This window comes from Vipera ursinii (assembly GCF_947247035.1).
Source record: "Vipera ursinii genome assembly, chromosome: 11".
In the NCBI taxonomy this organism is placed as follows: domain Eukaryota; kingdom Metazoa; phylum Chordata; class Lepidosauria; order Squamata; family Viperidae; genus Vipera; species Vipera ursinii.
Window position 1 is genome coordinate 9,729,001 of NC_139524.1, and position 17,516 is coordinate 9,746,516.

The following is a 17,516-nucleotide window of genomic DNA, read 5'->3' on the forward strand; positions in this document are numbered from 1 at the left end:
GGCTAGGAATTTGGGAACTTGGTTCTCAGCACATCTGGACTTTCTTTGGGAGAAGGCTGAGCTGACTAAGAACGTTGGGCTTGTTTGAATTGTATTTTGAATTTGTCAGAATTGGCCCGTGTGTAATAAACTCTTCAGATGTTCGCCAGAGGTTCCCTTACGATTCAGCCGAGGCAAGAAGTCATCCTCTGTATGGCTTTTTGATTGGTTCGAATGTAGATTACTGGGAAAGAGAAGCAAGTTGCTTTGCGTAGTAATGCTCTATTCAGCTTTATGATTAAAAACAAAAAACAAAAACCCAAATGACTTCGGTGACTTTCAGACCTCGGAACCCCTTAAGAAGTTAAAAGCCCTGCAGTCTTGATATAATCAGTTGACTGGCTACCCCGAAAGCAATGGGACTGGACGTTGCGATGGATGACAGAGCAAGTGTGATGAAAGGATGTGATACGTCTGTAGCCTCTCAAGGGAGAAGAAGCCATTGATTCCAATTTTTTTTTAAAAAAGCCTCCTTGATCTGAAGCCTTTGGCAAACATTTTGTGCCTCAAAGAGCCTTGGTGGAGCAGTGGGCTAATGCCTCCTTAAGTAACACCAGCTGCCTGCAATTATTGCAGGTTCGCATCCCACCAGGCTCAAGGTTGACTCATCCTTCCAACGTTCTGAGGTAGGTAAAATGAGGACCCACATTGTTGGGGGCAATAAGCTGACTTTGTAATGATGCCGCTTGGGTGGGGGGCGAAAGCCCTAATAAGCAGGCATATACATAGAATGAAGGCTATTGCTGAGCACATTTGATTTGTGCTTAGATTGTAAGCCGCCCTGAGTCTTCGGAGAAGGGCGGGATATAAATGGGATTAAAATAAATAAAATAAATAAATCTGGCTTCTGAAGTTGAGAGTCAAACTACTGTGATGTCTCAAGGAGAGCAAATCACCATGGGTGGGAGTGATGATGTTGGGGCATCGTCTCTAGGAACATAAGCGGTGACTCAGGATGTGGCAACCTGCCAAGCTCAAAATGATGGGCGATCCATCTTGCTTTTTCAGTTATTTTTCCAAGTGTTGTAGCCCGGGGAATATTACGAATGTTGAAACAAAACTTCCTCCCTCATTTTCATTTTAAAGGTGGATTGAGATTATAATCCAAGATGAGTGTTGACTGCCAGACAATTGAAGAAGGGGATGATTCAAGAAATTTAAATCCCAAGACCATCCCAAAGGTGTTTTTTCCAAGGCAATGGACTTTCTTCGGGGTTTTTTTTTTCCCTTTTAAAAACATTTTGCTTCTCCTCCAAGAAACTTCTTCTGTTCTCAGATGATTGTGTTCTTGGATGATTGATTCAGTTCTCAGCTTCTTGGATGAGAAATGTTTTCAAAAATAAAAATAAAGACAAAGTCCAGTTGCCTTTTGGAAAAAAAAAGCATCTTACAAAGGGCTGTTGCTTCCGAGCACAAGACATAGCTTGCCTGTCTTCTATTTTATATGCCCCCATGGTGGTGTTTCACCTTTGAACACTGAGAATATCAAGAAAGAAGTCAGTACAGTGCCTTTCTTACCAAAATACATGTGTTATTAGGCAGTCATTGCTGAAAGAGTTGACTTTCCATGTGTTGGGTCTTTAGTTCCTCAGATTTTTTTCAGGCAGATAACTCCAAATACTGGGATTTGCATCCCAGCACATCTGGAAGGCACCTATTTCAGAATAACGGGTCTATTTTCCATCCTTCCCAGCCAGAGAATTAAGTATGATGCTACTTTGGACAGCAAAGAGAATCGTGAGCATCATTTTGATAGGTTTGTGTATGTGTGAGATTGAGAGAGACTGGAAGAAAATGAATATTGATCTGTTTTGCTCGTCAGGAAGGTAGGAGAATAGCTTTGTAGCTCAAAACATCAGGATTTGACACAGATGGGCCTTAAAATGAGATGATGATGATGATCTATGATAGAGTGTTAGTGGTGACTTCCTCATATTAGAAAAGGCAGAAATCAGATAAGAAAGAATTAAATTGGCAAGATAATCTAGCCAGAGTGGGACAACCTGTTTAGTTGTACTAAACTTTGTGTGGCTTCCCAAAGCCAAGGATCATGGGTTGTTTTTAAGAAGAGATTGGACAACCATTTGTCTGAAATGGTACAGGGTCTCCTGCTTGAGCAGGGGTTGGACTAGACCAGGGGTAGGCAACCTTGGCTCCCAGCCAGCTCAGGAATTCTGGGAGATGAACTCCACAAGTCATAAAAGAGCCAAGGTTGCCTACCCCTGGTCTAGACCTTCAAGGTTCCTTCTAAGTCTGTTATTCTATATACAAACTCATTATCAGACTATAATCTTTAGTTTTCAGTAAGGGAGATATTAAAAACACTGGTACTGTGATCTTAATGTCTATCAATGTACATTAAATTAAGTACAAGGGGTTTCAGGGACTCCATTTACTTATTTCTCCTCCACTATCTACTCTAGGAGAGTATAATTCCTAAATGATGCTCAAAATTTAGGTATTGCTTTTTTCATTAAAAAGAAAAAAAAACTTAGCCTGCTCTGTAACCTAATACGTTGTCAGCTGACTTCTTATAAGGGAAAACATATGCAAAAACATATGCAATTTGTTTCATATTTGCTATAATAAGTTCCTCGTGAAGATTTGCCCCAAAAGGTGGATTTATAATGATACTGATAATGAAAGTTGGCAGGGTGACTCCAAGCCATGATATAAGGTTTAGGTGACAAGCTTGGTTGGTCAGTTTCTGTTGCAACCAATGCATCAACGTTCAGTTGATGTGGGGAAAAAAAGCAGATTCTGCATTTGTGTGAAAAATCCTGGCTGTTCTACCGTTCTGTCATTTTATCTCTTTCTCCCTCTCCTTTAAACATAATATAAGCATCATATAATTAAATATAAATTTGATAATACATTTATTGGCTGTGTAGTATAATTTTTTTTTATTTAAGGTTTTTCAAAGAATATAAAAACTTAACAAACTAGCAAAGAGTAAAAGCAGTAAAGAAAGACGAAAGAAAAAAGGCAAAAATGCTTTTGATTTCTATTGCACCATATATAAGCGCAGGTACAAAGTCTATCAATCAAAACAGAACTGGAAGGGATCTCGGCGGTTTTCTAGTCCAACCCCCTGTTCAAGCAGGAGACTCTAGACCACAGGTCTGCAACCCGCGGCTCCGGAGCCGCATGTGGCTCTTTCAGCCATCTCCTGCGGCTCCCGGTCCTCTGCCATGTGAAGTCCCCCCCCCCCCCAAAAAAAAAAAGTGGGACTAAAAAGGTTCACCCAATCAATTCAAATATGCAGGGTAGGTGCATATCTCGCCTTGGCTCCACTCTTCAGTCAAACCCTGTTCTGCGCATGTGCGCATGTACGCGCATGCGCACACATTTTTTGCGGCTCCCAGTTTTTCCTTTTGTGAGGTTCCGAGGGGCTCTTTCACTGTTTCAGATTGCCGGCCCCTGCTCTAGACCATTTCAGACAAGTGACTTTCCAGTCTTTTCTTAAAAACCTCCAGTGATCGAACGCCCACAATTTCTGGAGGCCAGCTGTTCCACTGGTTAATTGTCCTCGCTGTACGGAAGTTTCTCCTTAGTCCCAGGTTGCTTCTCTCCTTGATTAGTTTCCATCCGTTGCTTCTTGTCTTGCCTTCTGATGCTTTGGTAAATAAGTTGACCCCATCCTCTTTGTGGCAACCCCTCAAATACTGAAATACTATTATCATGTGTCCCCTAGTCTTTTTCTCAAGACTGGCCATAGCCAATTCCTGCAACCGTTCTTCATATGTTTTCGTTTCCAGGCCCTTAATCATCTTGGTTGCTCTTCTTTGCAATTTTTTTCCAAAGCCTCTACATCTTTTTTTGTAATGTGGTGACCAAAACTAGATAATTATCTAATATCTGTTATCTGTTAGTTTATAATTATAAGAAAAGAGCTGTTCTTTTCTGTTATCCAGCTTTTTTCCCCCCTCCTCATCATCAAAACCACAAATCATTCAGCGCACTTTCTTTCAGTTTCGTGCAAAAAGTCTGTAAAGGGTTTGAAGCCATAAATGTAAATATTATTTTTTTTCTGTGATCACCGAAGTTATTTTAGCCATCTTTGCAAGTTCCATCATTTAATCATCAAAACCACAAATCGTAAGTGCATTTTTTTTCTTTTCAGTCTCGTGCAAAAAGTCCATCAGCGGTTTCCAGTCAGCCATAAATGCAGATACTTCTTTTTTCCGTTCTTCAAAGAAATTAATTTGGCCATCTTTGCATGTTCCATCATCTTCACCAGCCAGTCCTCCGTTGTACGTAGGATCAAATGTTTCCATATTTCAGCGTAGAGTAGAATCCTGTCATTTTACTTCTTAATTCTGCTTAATGTTAAAGCAAGGGAGATGTTTTCTACTGCTGCATGTCCAATTTCCACCCTGACCCCATATTTGTACCTTAAAAAGCTCCATGGTTTCCTTTCTTCAGCTTTGGAAGGAGTGGTTATGGAGAGGTCAGTCCATAAATCAGATTTTTCAGGAAGCTAATGGCATCTCTGCTGGGAACTTGTCATTTTTCCAGCTTTGTTGTAGGGCCATTTGTGCCTTGGGAGATTTATCAGGCCATCAGGAAAGGTGAAAATAATCTTGGATTGCACAATGTGAGCACACGAAGAACACAACGCATGTAAACAGAAAAATAAATCATGCTTCCCTAGAAAGAAGAAGGAATGTTTCCAAGAGCTCAGAAAAACCCTCAGCTGTTACAAGATTGCTAGACACCTAATATTCTTCTTGTCGATTGCATTTCACTTTTTTCCTATCTCCTTGAGTCTTTTTATGTCTCACTTTTCCTTCATTTGATATCGTAACTGATTCTTCAGGCCAGGAACGCTTCCCCTCAAACTGGGTCTATTTCCTAGGCTTCCAGTTCTTCAAGTATGAAAAGATGACTTGAACTACTATTGCTTGGACCTTCTTACATGCTAGGCCAAGGGTAGGCAACCTCGGCTCTCTTATGACTCATGGACTTCAACTCCCAGAATTCCTGAGCCAGCATGGCTAAGCATGGAAACCTCTCCCTTTCCCCTCAGCATGGCTGGCTCAGGAATTCTGGGAGTTGAAGTCCACAAGTCATAAAAGAGCCTAGGCCGCTTTATGACTCGTGGACTTCAGCTCCCAGAATTCCTGAGTCAGAGTTGACTCAGGAATTCTGGGAGCTGAAGTCCATGAGTCATAAAAGAGCTGAGGTTGCCTACCCCTGTGCTAGGCTAAGAGGAAGCCAGATCAGTTCTAGGATTTTCCTGATCCTAGTTTGCTACGTAAAGGTAAAGTTTTCCCTGTCCAATTGAGTCCTATTCTAGGGTGCTCATCTTGGTTTCTTGGCCGAGGGAGCTAGGATTGTCTAAAGACATTTTCCGTGATCATGTGACTATGTGCCAGAGGCGCACGGAACGCTGTTACCTTCCCACTGAAGGGGTACCTATTAATCTACTTGCATTTGCATGCTTTTGAAGTCCTAGGTAGTGGAAGCTCACCCCGTTGCGTGGTGCTTGGTTCTTGAACCCCGGATGTCAACTGACAAGGTCAGCGCCTTTAACCATCGAGTCATCGTGCCCTCCAGAGTTTGCTGACTAGACTGAAATTAAAAAGAAATCACAGCTCCCCTTATTAATCTGATTGTAGGATTTGTTCAATGTTGAAAGGCAAGTTTCTTATCCTGAGATGACAAGGAAAGAAAAAGAAGAAGGGAAAGGAAGAAATACACCAGCAATTTGCTCTACCTTGTCCTCTTAGCAAAACACCCACTCCCACACCCACAAACATTGTTCTGTCTGAGCCAGGCCAAGATCAGCTGCAGCTAATTGTGTGTGCGGCTGTGTGTAGAGGGGGCTGTTTTGGGGGAATTTAAATTAGCAGTGTGATGTCTACCAATTTTAAGGTAATTAGAGAAGAGAGGAAAAACATGGAAGATGCTTTGCCAAATTTGCTGTGCCTTTGCAACTCAGAAATTGATTAATTTTTTCTGGAGTGAGTGCTGCCCAGTGGCGAATCTGGAACTTCCTTTGTGATTTTTCCATTTCAGTGTTTTGTTAGTATTCTCCCCCCCACTCCTCGGTACAGAGCTGGCTTTCCCTTCAGACTGGAATGCGGTGGGATATGCTCTGTTAAATTGCCAGCTGGATCAGTGAGGTTTCTGGCTTTTCTTTCTCTCCCCCCCCCCCGCTCTCTTTTTAAAATTCTCTCACCTTCTTCAACTTATGGAAAAGAAATATAGACCGATGAGGATGGAGAAGGTATGAGGAAAGAAGACACACCTGTTAAAATAGAGAAATTATCCTTTGCATGCATCTTTCTTTCTTTCTTTCTTTCTTTCTTTCTTTCTTTCTTTCTTTCTTTCTTTCTTTCTTCCTTCCTTCCTTCCTTCCTTCCTTCCTTCCTTCCTTCCTTCCGCTTTCTTTCTTTCTTTCTTTCTTTCTTTCTTTCTTTCTTTCTTTCTTCTCTTTCTTTCTTCCTTCCTTCCTTCCTTCCTTCCTTCCTTCCTTCCTTCCTTCCTTCCTTCCTTCCTTCCTCTTTCTTTCTTTCTTTCTTTCTTTCTTTCTTTCTTTCTTTCTTTCTTTCTTTCTTTCTCTTTCTTTCTTCCTTCCTTCCTTCCTTCCTTCCTTCCTTCCTTCCTTCCTTCCTTCCACTTACTTTCTTTCTTTCTTTCTTTCTTTCTTTCTTTCTTTCTTTCTTTCTTTCTTTCTTTCTTTCTTTCTTTCTTTCTTTCTTTCTTTCAACTCCCACCATTCTGGCTAGGGAATTCTAGGAGTTGAAGTCAAAATTCTTCAAGCTACCAAGGTTGAGAAACCCTGCAAGACAATTGATTCTTGCAAGTTTCATAATAGGCTGCCTGAAATCTTTTAGGCCAAAGTCTTGATGAAAAAAAGAATTAGTCTTCTTGATTTGATTAAAAAAAAAATCTGCTTGTCCTGATCTTAGAAATGGGTAGTAAGCGTGCAAAACTTTAGGCATCTGAGAGAACTCTTCTTAACTAACAGATTTTATTAGAAGGCATATATGCTTTCATGAGTTGCAGCTTAGCACTTCGTCACATGCATAGGATGGCTCTTGTTTTCTGTGAACAGTTTCTAGGAGTTCCACAAAAGATTAAGATTTTTTTTTAAAAAAAAACCCAACAACATTTTTTTTTGAACTTTGCATGCCATGTGTTCTAGCACCCACAGAGGTGGGAATTTTTACCTGCTACAATTCAGCTACCGTTTTTGCTCTTCTTAAAAAATGTGTAAAACCTGGGTTGTGAAGGCTAGAGATTAAGCATATGGCGAAGGATCCACATTCCTTGCGTTTCTTTTTTTTACGCAGGGGATTCCTTGAGACCTGAAAATTATTTCAAAAGTTCTCCCCCCCAAAAAAAAAAGATTGAGAGAAGATGGACAGATGTAGGATTTAAATTGGGAATGAAAGGAAGGGGAAGGGGAGGGAGGTTGATCCTGCAGGTGCAAATTATTTGAGGCTTCTCTACTATAATACCTGCAATAGGTAAGAATCTTTTCATAGCCAGGTTTAATCTTTCTCTTAAGCAACATACTCAGGCTAAAAAGGGGAAGAACAGTGGAAAAAATTTACTAGTAGTTCAGTCACTATCTTTCAGCTGTCTTCCTTTGTAGGTTGATATTCAGAGGTCAAAACTGGAACCGGAGTTCTTATTTGCACACCTTTCTCTAATGGAAGAAATACTGGATTAAAATAATTCTGTGTTTATCAGTAAATAAACATGGCTAACAGAACAGACTTACCTTATTGGCTGGAATGTCTTAGAGGTCGAAATAATGTAGCTGCCCAAAGTCCGCTGGCTGAGATGGGCAGCTATAGAAACTGAATATGTAAAATAAAATGCAGTTGCTTAATAATATCTGGCACGTTTTCTTTTTTTTCTACAGAGTAATAATGAAGAGAGAGAGAGAGAGAGAGAGAGAGAGAGAGAGAGAGAGAGAGAAACAGCTGCAGAATAAGAAAGAGATTATGGAAAGTTTTGCACACTTTATCCAGGTCACCCAAAGAATTAATCTCTCTCCCCTTTTGGAGTTTAAATGTCTTGGATGTAGACATTTATACTGCATTTCCATTGTGCTTTTTGGCAAATTATTTGACATATGCTGCAGGATCGATGGAAATATTACTGACTGGATATATTATATGAGAATTGCTGCGAAAGCTAGAAAATGCGATGGAAACATTAAGGAGTCATAAGAATTAAAAATGTCTCTGGCAAAGCTCCTTGGTTCTGGAGTGTCCAGGTAACTATCTATTCGTCGGGATAGATCGTTGCCTAGTTTGCCTCTTTGATGACCTCCACGCAGGTTTTCCTCTCTGTTGGTAGGCTTCACTGTTACATCACTTGTGCCTTGTCCTCTAAATTGGACTCCTATCTTCAGGTGAGGACATTAAAAATGCTGCTCTGGAGTCCAGTTACCAGTCCACTTGGCGTCATTGGGTCATGTCCCTGAGATTCACCAAACATCTTGAGAAGCCCTCAAGTTCACCGTAGACCACATTGTACTTCGTATCTCCACAGTGCCTGGTTGGATTTGCAATCTCTGATTCTACGATACATATGTCTGTGTTTTAAATTTGTCTTCTTCCAGAAAGCGAGAATTTTCTAGAAGACAGATTAAGTGGAGACGGGTCTTCCTCACAAGGCATCCTTAAGAGAGGCTCCGGAAGTGACTCTGAACTATTTCCTCTTTCCAGTGATGGTCTGGATGAGGTGGACTTTAGAAAGGTAAGATGAAAATTGGCCCAATAGTTCTACCAAAGCTCTTTTACTTCAACCCACAAACTTGGGAGAGAGAAAGAAAAGCTCCACCCTTACAGGGCCTTTAATGCAAGTTCCATTGGTCATCCCAGAAACCTCCTCCAGAATTTTCTCTTTTCTCACCGGCCTCTGTTGTGACATGGGCCCATCTCAATGACTCATGCAGTCTGAAGTCATTTCCTGAGAGTCTGCTTCAGACTCTCCTGATAAATCTGCCACTTTCCTTGCTGCCTCTTCTGAGAATATTTCAACCGTTGAGCATTCTGTTTAAACCACGACTTCTGGATGTGTCGATAATGCTGGTTGCATCATCCCGAGTCAGCAGCATCCTTTAAAAGTCAAGGGAATCCCGGCAAGCTAAGGGCCACCCTTGCTTTTCTGATCATAGCTAGAAGAAAAGCTATCCTAGGTGCAAGTCCTGGGGTGGGAAAAGCTGTTTTCCAATTCCCTTAGCCTTGTGTACAAATCTAGGGAGTGCCTAAGTAAAAGGGTGAGGCTCTGAGAGGAACGGGAATTTTTGCCTATAAACTTTAGGCTTTGTTTTTTTTTTTTGGAATATTGTTCTTGCCTTTATTATGCAATTATGAACCCCCATCCCCAAATAAAAGAAGGAAGTTCTACTAGTAAGCTTTGATGCAGGCATGATCTTGTGTTCGGAGGAACACTTTTATGTAACATCTGGGTAACTTAGCCCTGAGAAAAGAAAAGGTTGAGAAGTTGATTATTTTGAGCTCAACGATTGAAGCCAGATGGAAGAACGTTTGCAAAGCAGTTTTTCTTGCATTGTCTCCTTGATTAACATTCTGGGATGCAGAGATGTTCTGCCATGGCGCTGGGCTAAAGATTGACTGACCAAGACAAGAGTCACCAATGACAGATGCATCAAGGGTCTGTTCCCGTCGGAGCAGGGCTAATGCAGACAGAACTAAAACTTCCTCCTTTTTGCAAGTGACCTCATCCCAAGAGTAAGGAAGCCAGAATGCGACAGGGCTTGCCGCACAGCTGGTGGACACATGGGAATTTCAAGATTTTCGCCATTGTACAAAAAGCAAGCCTCCCCTCATCCCCACATTCCCATAGATGGGACAAAGTGAAGGATGCTGGGAGGCTCTTTTAACTGGAAGCTGTTAAGAGTTGCAAGAAAAATGCCTGTCCCTTGATCTGGGAGACATTTTGGGGGGGGGAAAAGCGTCTGTTTAATTGTATGCAAAGAAAAAGAAAAATGTCAAACTTTAGGCAGTGACATTTGGAAAATACTAAATTTGTGTGCCCAGTGAACACTGCCTCATTTGTTGTTTTTTTTTAAATGAAGGTGTCATTCCTGCTTTAATCTAGTCCCAAAGGTGCCTTTTCTGGAGGCGACTGGACTTTCTTGTTTTTTCCTTGAAGACGTTTCACTTCTCATCCAAGAAGCTTCTTCAGCTCTGACTGGATGGCGGGGAGTGGAAGGGTTTATATTCCTTGCAGACAGCTGGTCATTTGCCTTCTTTTAGAGAGTCACCGAAGCCACTTGGAGGTTTATCTGTGTCTTCAGGGTCACAGGTAAATCCTTCCATTCCCCACCATCCAATCAGAGCAGAAGAAGCTTCTTGGATGAGAAGAGAAATGTCTTCAAAGAAAAAACAAGGAAGTCCACTTGCCAAAGCTGAAAAAGCAGCTTTGGGATGGCTGAGAATCTCCATAGATACTTTGCTTAGATCTAGATTTAAATAAACTGGTTCCAGTAGAAGTGAGAAGGTAGATCCCATTGTTTTTTTTTCAGCCAAATCATCTTCTGTTGCCATCGTAGAGTAAGCCTCAGTTTTTATAGTACATCAAGAAGCAAGGAGGTTTACACGGAGGTCTCAGGTAGCCTCCCTTTGGCATACTGGACCACCATTGGCCTTGACCGTGGCCAAACTGTAGCTCAAGGTCCTCTCTCGGACAGGATAAGGAAATAGTGATCCTCTACACATTGCTGCACTTTGGATCCCAACATCCTCCCCATTGGCTTTACAGGCTCAGTCCGCTGGGAACTGTAGTTCAGCACCCACACAATTAAATCCCACCACCCAGCACACACTTCAGTGTGTTCCATGTACTGGAAGTTTGTCTTGCTTCTTCATTGGGATGTCGTGGAAAGCTCCAAGATTGAAAAAATATACCACAGTGTTAATGTTGGGCTTGTGATCCATCAACCACCTTGTGATGTAATGAGATATCAGTCTTGTGCTGCATCTCACACACACATACATACATACATACATACATACATACATACATACATACACACACACACACACACAAAGTTATCGCTTTCGGATTCAAATACACTTTAGGGGATTTCTGTGCAGAGTTAAAGATTTGGAAGGAGGATGTGCAGACATCACTTCTTCTTTACTTAAACTTTTAAGTCATTGGCGGGGAACTTGTAAATCCCCTTTTAATAATTGTCTCTGATGAGATCACCCATCTTTCCTTATTGATCTGAGTTCAGTTTCCTGGTGGTGTAAGCTTTACTGAACCACAGAGTAGTTCAGACCTGGAGCTTGTAGAATCCAAGATGGCAAGGGACAGTATTCTTATTTATGGAAAGCAGAAACAAAACATCCACCAACTCTTTATACAGTATGAGAAATACGTTCACTGTGGAAAGTTGGCTGCCATGGCTGTTATTTCCTTGGGGAATTGTCACATATCTTCTGGAATGAGGTGCTCAGCTTGGGCTTCTATATTAAACTAGCACATAAATGACTTTGGGTTGTGTACTGTTTGTGTACAGCTACTTTGCAGACAGCTGTACAAAATCCACCCTTGGTTCAGCAAGGTAGGAGGAATTGAATCACAGTTTATGGACTAGTGACTAGTGACCCTAATTTCAAAATCAGCTTTAAGATGAAATGCTTGCATTAAATTCAGAATAAAAGCCGTTATTTTAAATACACTTATCAACAAATAATTAGCATGATCATACCCTATGTCAGGGGTAGGCAACCTTGGCTCTTTTATGACTTGTGGACTTCAATACCCAGAATTCCTGAACCAGCCATGTTGACTCAGGAATTCTGGGAGTTGAAGTCCACAAGTCATAAAAGAGCCAAGGTTGCCTACCCCTGTCCTATGTATTTAATAAATTTCCTTTTTGTCCCATTAATGGTTACAATGGGGTGATTACTTGGGAAGAAACCTACTTTATATCTGGAATAAATTGATGGTAATTCTTATTACTATTACTACTGCTGCTATCATTACCATTATTCCTGTATTATTGCAATCTCAAAGCAGCCTGAAGAGGAGCAATCAGCAGGCAGGAGTTCAACCTCTTCAGTGGACGATACCATCTCGCTGGAAAGGAACTCTTCCTTTGGCAGTAACTTTTCTGTTCCTCGGACCCCTGGCGTCCTTGGGTCCAAGGAGAGGTACAGCCCAGATGGCAGCTGCTTCAACATGGGGGCGAATGGAGAAGGTCAAGATGGCATGGCAGTGGTCTCTGGAGAACTGGACGAATTGCTGGATAGCGTCATGGAGGTGTCCCCACCTTCTTCTGGCCTGCGGAACAATTTGAGGCCATTGTCTCCTTTCCGCCGGCATAGCTGGGGCCCAGGGAAGAACAGCAACAACGGCGAAGCTGAGGTCAACCAGAGAAGGTAAGCCAAATGGTTTCTTGGAAGGGGCTGATCATGCACAGCTAAGGAAATCTGGGGCTTACAAGATGCTGGAAGGAAAGAGGTATGAAGAAGACGTCAAGTTCAGCCACAAAATCAAAACATGAGATCCAAGTGGGAAATCCTGGAGGTTAAGCACAGCCAATCTGGTATGTTCTGGTTGCTTGGCTTTCACCTTCATAAACATGAGCTCCATTTCCATTTGCCCAATCCAATAGCCAAGGGAAGTGGGAGTTTTGAGTAAACATGGCCTAAGCCAGGGGTAGGCAACCTTGGCTCTTTTATGACTCGTGGACTTCAGCTCCCAGAATTCCTGAGCCAGCTATGTTGACTCAGGAATTCTGGGAGTTGAAGTCCACGAGTCATAAAAGAGCCAAGGTTGCCTACCCCTGGCCTAAGCTGTTGGTTTCTCACCTAAGCTGGAAGCTCCTGTTTGATTAAGGTAGAAAACAAAGGCCAAGAAACGAAGCAGTACCATCCAATCATTCTAGTTCAGGGGTGTCAAACTGCCGGCCTGTGGGCCGGTTGCATCATGCAGAGACCATGCCCACCCCAGTTCTGGCCATGCGAAAAAAGTCTCAATAGGTCGCGACATGTCACGTGACGTGGCGAGTTTGACACCCGTGATCTAGATCTTTGGGCTACTCTGAAGATTGGGAAGTCAGGATCTTGGAGAAAACTGAAGGATTAGGACTGGTCTTTTGTTTTGCCAGTAAGCTAGCATTGCAAAAAGTTGCAATTTTTTAAAAGAACAATCAAGTTAAAAGAGGGCGTTCCATCCCTTTTCCCCCATTTATGTCTGAAGGCCAAACAGCAGAATACGTCTGCTTCAAATAAGTATTGTTATTGTTATTTTCTTCTTTGCTATTACCAGAAGAGGGCATGTGCTTTTTCTACACTTCAAAAGCAATCTGGGAGCCTTTTTTGTTTGTACTTTACTGTTCACACCAACATGAGAAGTAGAAACATTTATTCTAAAAGCCTATGAGCCATCTAAAAGCGCCAATTAAATGATTGGAAGGAATCTTATATATGCATGTATTTATTTATTTATTAAATTTATATGCCACCCACCTCACTATCCAAAGCAACTCAAATAACTCAAGGTGATGAATATACCCATAGTACTCCTTCATCTTCCTTCCCCCCCCACTACAACCCTGTGAGGAAAGTTGGGTTGAAGCATAGAGTTATTGGCCCAAAGTCACCCAGTCGGCTTTCAGGCCTAAGGCGGGACTAGAACTCACACTCTCCCAGTTTTCTCGCCTGGTTGCTTTAAATACTAGGCAGAATTGCCTTTTTCTCTTTCTTTATGGGAAAAGCAGTGTTACTACAGCCTAGAAGGAGTTTTGGATTTTCCTACATGTTGCATACCCTGTGACAAGAGTTTAAATAATTGCCATGACTCAGGTTATTGTACACAGTGACTCACCTCACCTGTAGTATGTGTGGGGGAGTGGGGAAGACCGACAAGCTAGAGGTGAAAAATCATACTTTGAGACGATGTGGCTTTCAAGAAAGTTCAGCCAAGTTCTTATCTTCATGACTTACGATGAAGAAAGAGGAGCATCTCCCGCAACATGGTTATGATTTTGGCACAACAGCCTTTGCACTTTTTATTTATTTATTTATTGCTACCAATAGGATGAAATTTTGAAGATTACCTTGGATTATTGGCTTCGGCTGCAAGTGGACAGTTTTGTTTGTTTTTCAAATATTCCTCACAATGGAATAGCTGGGGGATACCTTCCCTCCGTGCTGCAAAATAGCATCCTGGCAAAACGTTCCTTCAGACTTTGGGAAGATCCACGTTCCTCACCCCCTATGGTAGTCCACCATAAGTTGATTTTTATTTCACTTGCTGGAATCACCTAAGAGTTCAGGTCAGGGGCCTTCAAACTTGGCGCTTTTATGACTTGTGGACTTCAAATCCCAGAATTCCTCAGCCAGGCACATCTGGCTGAGGAATTCTGGGAGTTGAAGTCCAAAAAATCATAAAAGGGCCAGGTTTGAAGGCCCCTGCCCTGGTTCAGGTGATGCCCATAACATCTGCAAAACTGATACTCCTGTTTTGTCTCAGGAAGCCAGCAGACTGTTGTGATTAGACTCAGAGTCTAATCATGGAAGCTCATTGAGTGACTTTGGGCGTCCAGTTTAACCTGACAGGATGGTTGGGGTGAAGCAAAATAAGAGGAAGCGCTGAGAATCTCACATTGAGCTCCTGCATGAAAAGGTGGAATATAAATTTAAGAAATGAATCAAGAGAGGTAGTCCTCGGCTTACAACAGAGTTTTTTTAGTGACTTCAAAGTTACAACGGCACAGTACAATGTGACTTATGGCCGTTTTTCACAGTGATGACCTTTTCAGCATCCCCATGATCAGGTGATCAAAATCCAGGCGCTTGGCCACTGGCTCATATTTATGACGGTTGCAGCGTCTTGGGGGGGTCATGTGATCAACTTTCGCGACCTTCTGACAAGCAAAGTTGACGGGGGAAGCCAGATTCGCCTCACAACTGCGTTACTCACTTCACAGCTGCAGTGATTCACAGTTGTGGAGTGGTGCAGAGAATGGGGCAAAACTCACTTAACAACTGTCTTGCTTAGCAGCAGAAATTTGTGCCTCAATTGCAGTCGTAAGTCGAGGACTAGGACCTGGACCGGTTATTCGTTTTGCACAACTTTGGACTGGGCAAGGTTGGGAAGCAGTGTGGGCAATGACCTTGGGGTGCCAATAGGTTTACGTTGGGCCAAGGATCATTCAGTTCCCGCTTCTTCCCCATAGATGGCGCCATGAACTTGCAGGCTGAGACGGTTTTTTCACACAGTCTTAACAACGTTTTCCCCACCCTTCTGCCACCATGTCATTTTTCTCTACTCCCTGTTATCACCCCTTCTGCCCTTCACCATTTCCCCTTTGGATTCTCCCCACCTCCTCCTGTCTCTGTCTGGAGATTTTTGAACGGTTGATGATGTTTCTGATAATTGTCCATGATTCATTTTTCAGTTCAGTGCGACTGCTGGGGGAAGTCGTAAGGAAAGTTCCCTCCCATAGAAGAAGGTACAGCACAGATACGCTGAGGCTGACTAACCATGTTGCATTTCGGTGGCGACTAACTTCCTGCTTTTTTGTTAATCACCATTCAGCTCAGCCTTCTTCAGTCTGGTTCCTCCGGATGGTTTGGCCTTTTCAGCTTCCATAATCCCCAACTGGCAGAGACTGGGCTATGATTGCTGAAGGCTGTGGGCACAATGGTGCGACCCATTTAGAGGGAACTCCAGCACTTCAACCACAAGCTCCACTGATGATCAGTGGAGTACTGGAGGAGCAGGCTTGCCCCAAATATAGCTTACTATTTGAAATGGATGGATCAATACTTTTAATACAAAGTAGTAGAATTGATTTATTAAACTATACAGCTGCCCAAGTACCATCTCACTATTTTGGGTCCCTCATATGTTCAGCGGGCAAAGAAATATGGAGAGAATATTACATCTCTGTAGGATGCACTGAGATGGGGTACAGTTAAATATTCTTCTGCTAGACCTCCCACTCTCTTTAACTCTCCTTTCCTTTCCTTTCCTTTCCTTTCCTTTCCTTTCCTTTCCTTTCCTTTCCTTTCCTTTCCTTTCCTTTCCTTTCCTTTCCTTTCCTTTCCTTTCCTTTCCTTTCCTTTTTCCATTTCCATTTCCTTTCCCAGAGAAATCAGCAATGATACTTTGCATTTACCCTACAGACAGTATTATGGATAAGGGCTAGTTTAATTTCAGCAGTTAGTGCAAACCATAGTATACTTCTTCATTGGTCAGAGTAACTGTGTTTTATTATCAGGAATAACTCATTGACTCTTAAGCTATGAGGAAAACCTAGGAACCATGTAAATACCAGGTTTCTTCCCATCTTTCCAAACCACTTCATAGATTGGAAAGTTCATTGCATTGCAAATGAAATTGCTAGAAATCTCTATTTATTAAACTGGTCTTGTTTAATAAAAACAAACCAGTTCAGATTAAAACAGTAAATGAATACTTCATAATACCCAGACATGAAAGAAATGAAATCAATAAACAACATTCTTAACATCCATGATGTAGCTGGGTTTTTTTTCCAGGAATATGTACACATTTTCCTTACAGAACAAACAAACATCAAGAAAATAAGTAAACAAAAAGAAGGGGGGGAATAAACAGCCTTCCTGGAAGTAAAAAAAATATATGTTGTTGTTCCTAGTTCTTTTGTTTCCTTCTCTCCCTCCACCCTCCAGTGTATGTTTAAACAAAAAGCTTTAGACCATCTTTTTATATTTCAAAAACCTCAGTGAGCCTAATCCTGCCAAAATTAATAGAACATTCAATGCTTGAATGGTGATTTTGCAAAACAAAATAGAAAAACCAAAACAAAACAAAAAAGCCACATATTTCTGCAGCTAATGATAGAACTTGGTTATTAGTTATGGTTTTTTTTGCTCTGAAATGTCTGTTTTGCATATTTAAGCTGTTGGTGAGCTTTTAAATACGGCGGAAAAAAGCAGTACCAGTTTGGTATACATTGGGGAACTCAACCTCGGTCATGTACCTTCCAAACGTATACAACCCCGATTCCCATCCTTAGGTCTTGTGAATTGGAGGTGATGGGAGCTGTAATTCAGCACATCCGTTGGCTACCAAGTTTTGAAAACCTGACATTGTATTTAATATAAAAAAGAAAATCACTACTACTGAAAGATTAATCCAGTATTTCAACACAACGCTTCTCCTAGTGCCACCTAGAGGCTTCTTAATTTTCATGTAACCTAGTCATTACTGCATTTGCTGGTCATGTGTAAAGATCTACATTCATATTTGAAATTCTATTCTATTCTATTCTATTCTATTCTATTCTATTCTATTCTATTCTATTCTATTCTATTATTCTATTCTATTATTCTATTCTATTCTATTCTATTCTATTCTATTCTATTCTATTCTATTCTATTCTATTCTATTCTATTCTATTCTACAATCTGTCCTATTCTATTCTATTCTATTCTATTCTATTCTATTCTATTCTATTCTATTCTGTTCTGTTCTATTCTATT

General features: G+C 41.5%; 1 protein-coding gene across 2 annotated transcripts in view; it reads left to right on the forward strand.

The window, feature by feature from the left end:
- The window catches only part of AKAP13 (A-kinase anchoring protein 13), a 243,512-nt gene that overhangs the window by 162,934 nt on the left and 63,062 nt on the right, over window positions 1–17,516 (forward strand). For both annotated transcript variants that reach the window (XM_083371301.1, XM_083371302.1), the window contains 3 exons: window positions 8,624–8,760; window positions 12,055–12,419; window positions 15,446–15,499. In XM_083371301.1, coding sequence (XP_083227427.1) covers window positions 8,624–8,760; window positions 12,055–12,419; window positions 15,446–15,499 — 556 coding nt within the window. The remainder of the gene's footprint in view (window positions 1–8,623; window positions 8,761–12,054; window positions 12,420–15,445; window positions 15,500–17,516) is intronic.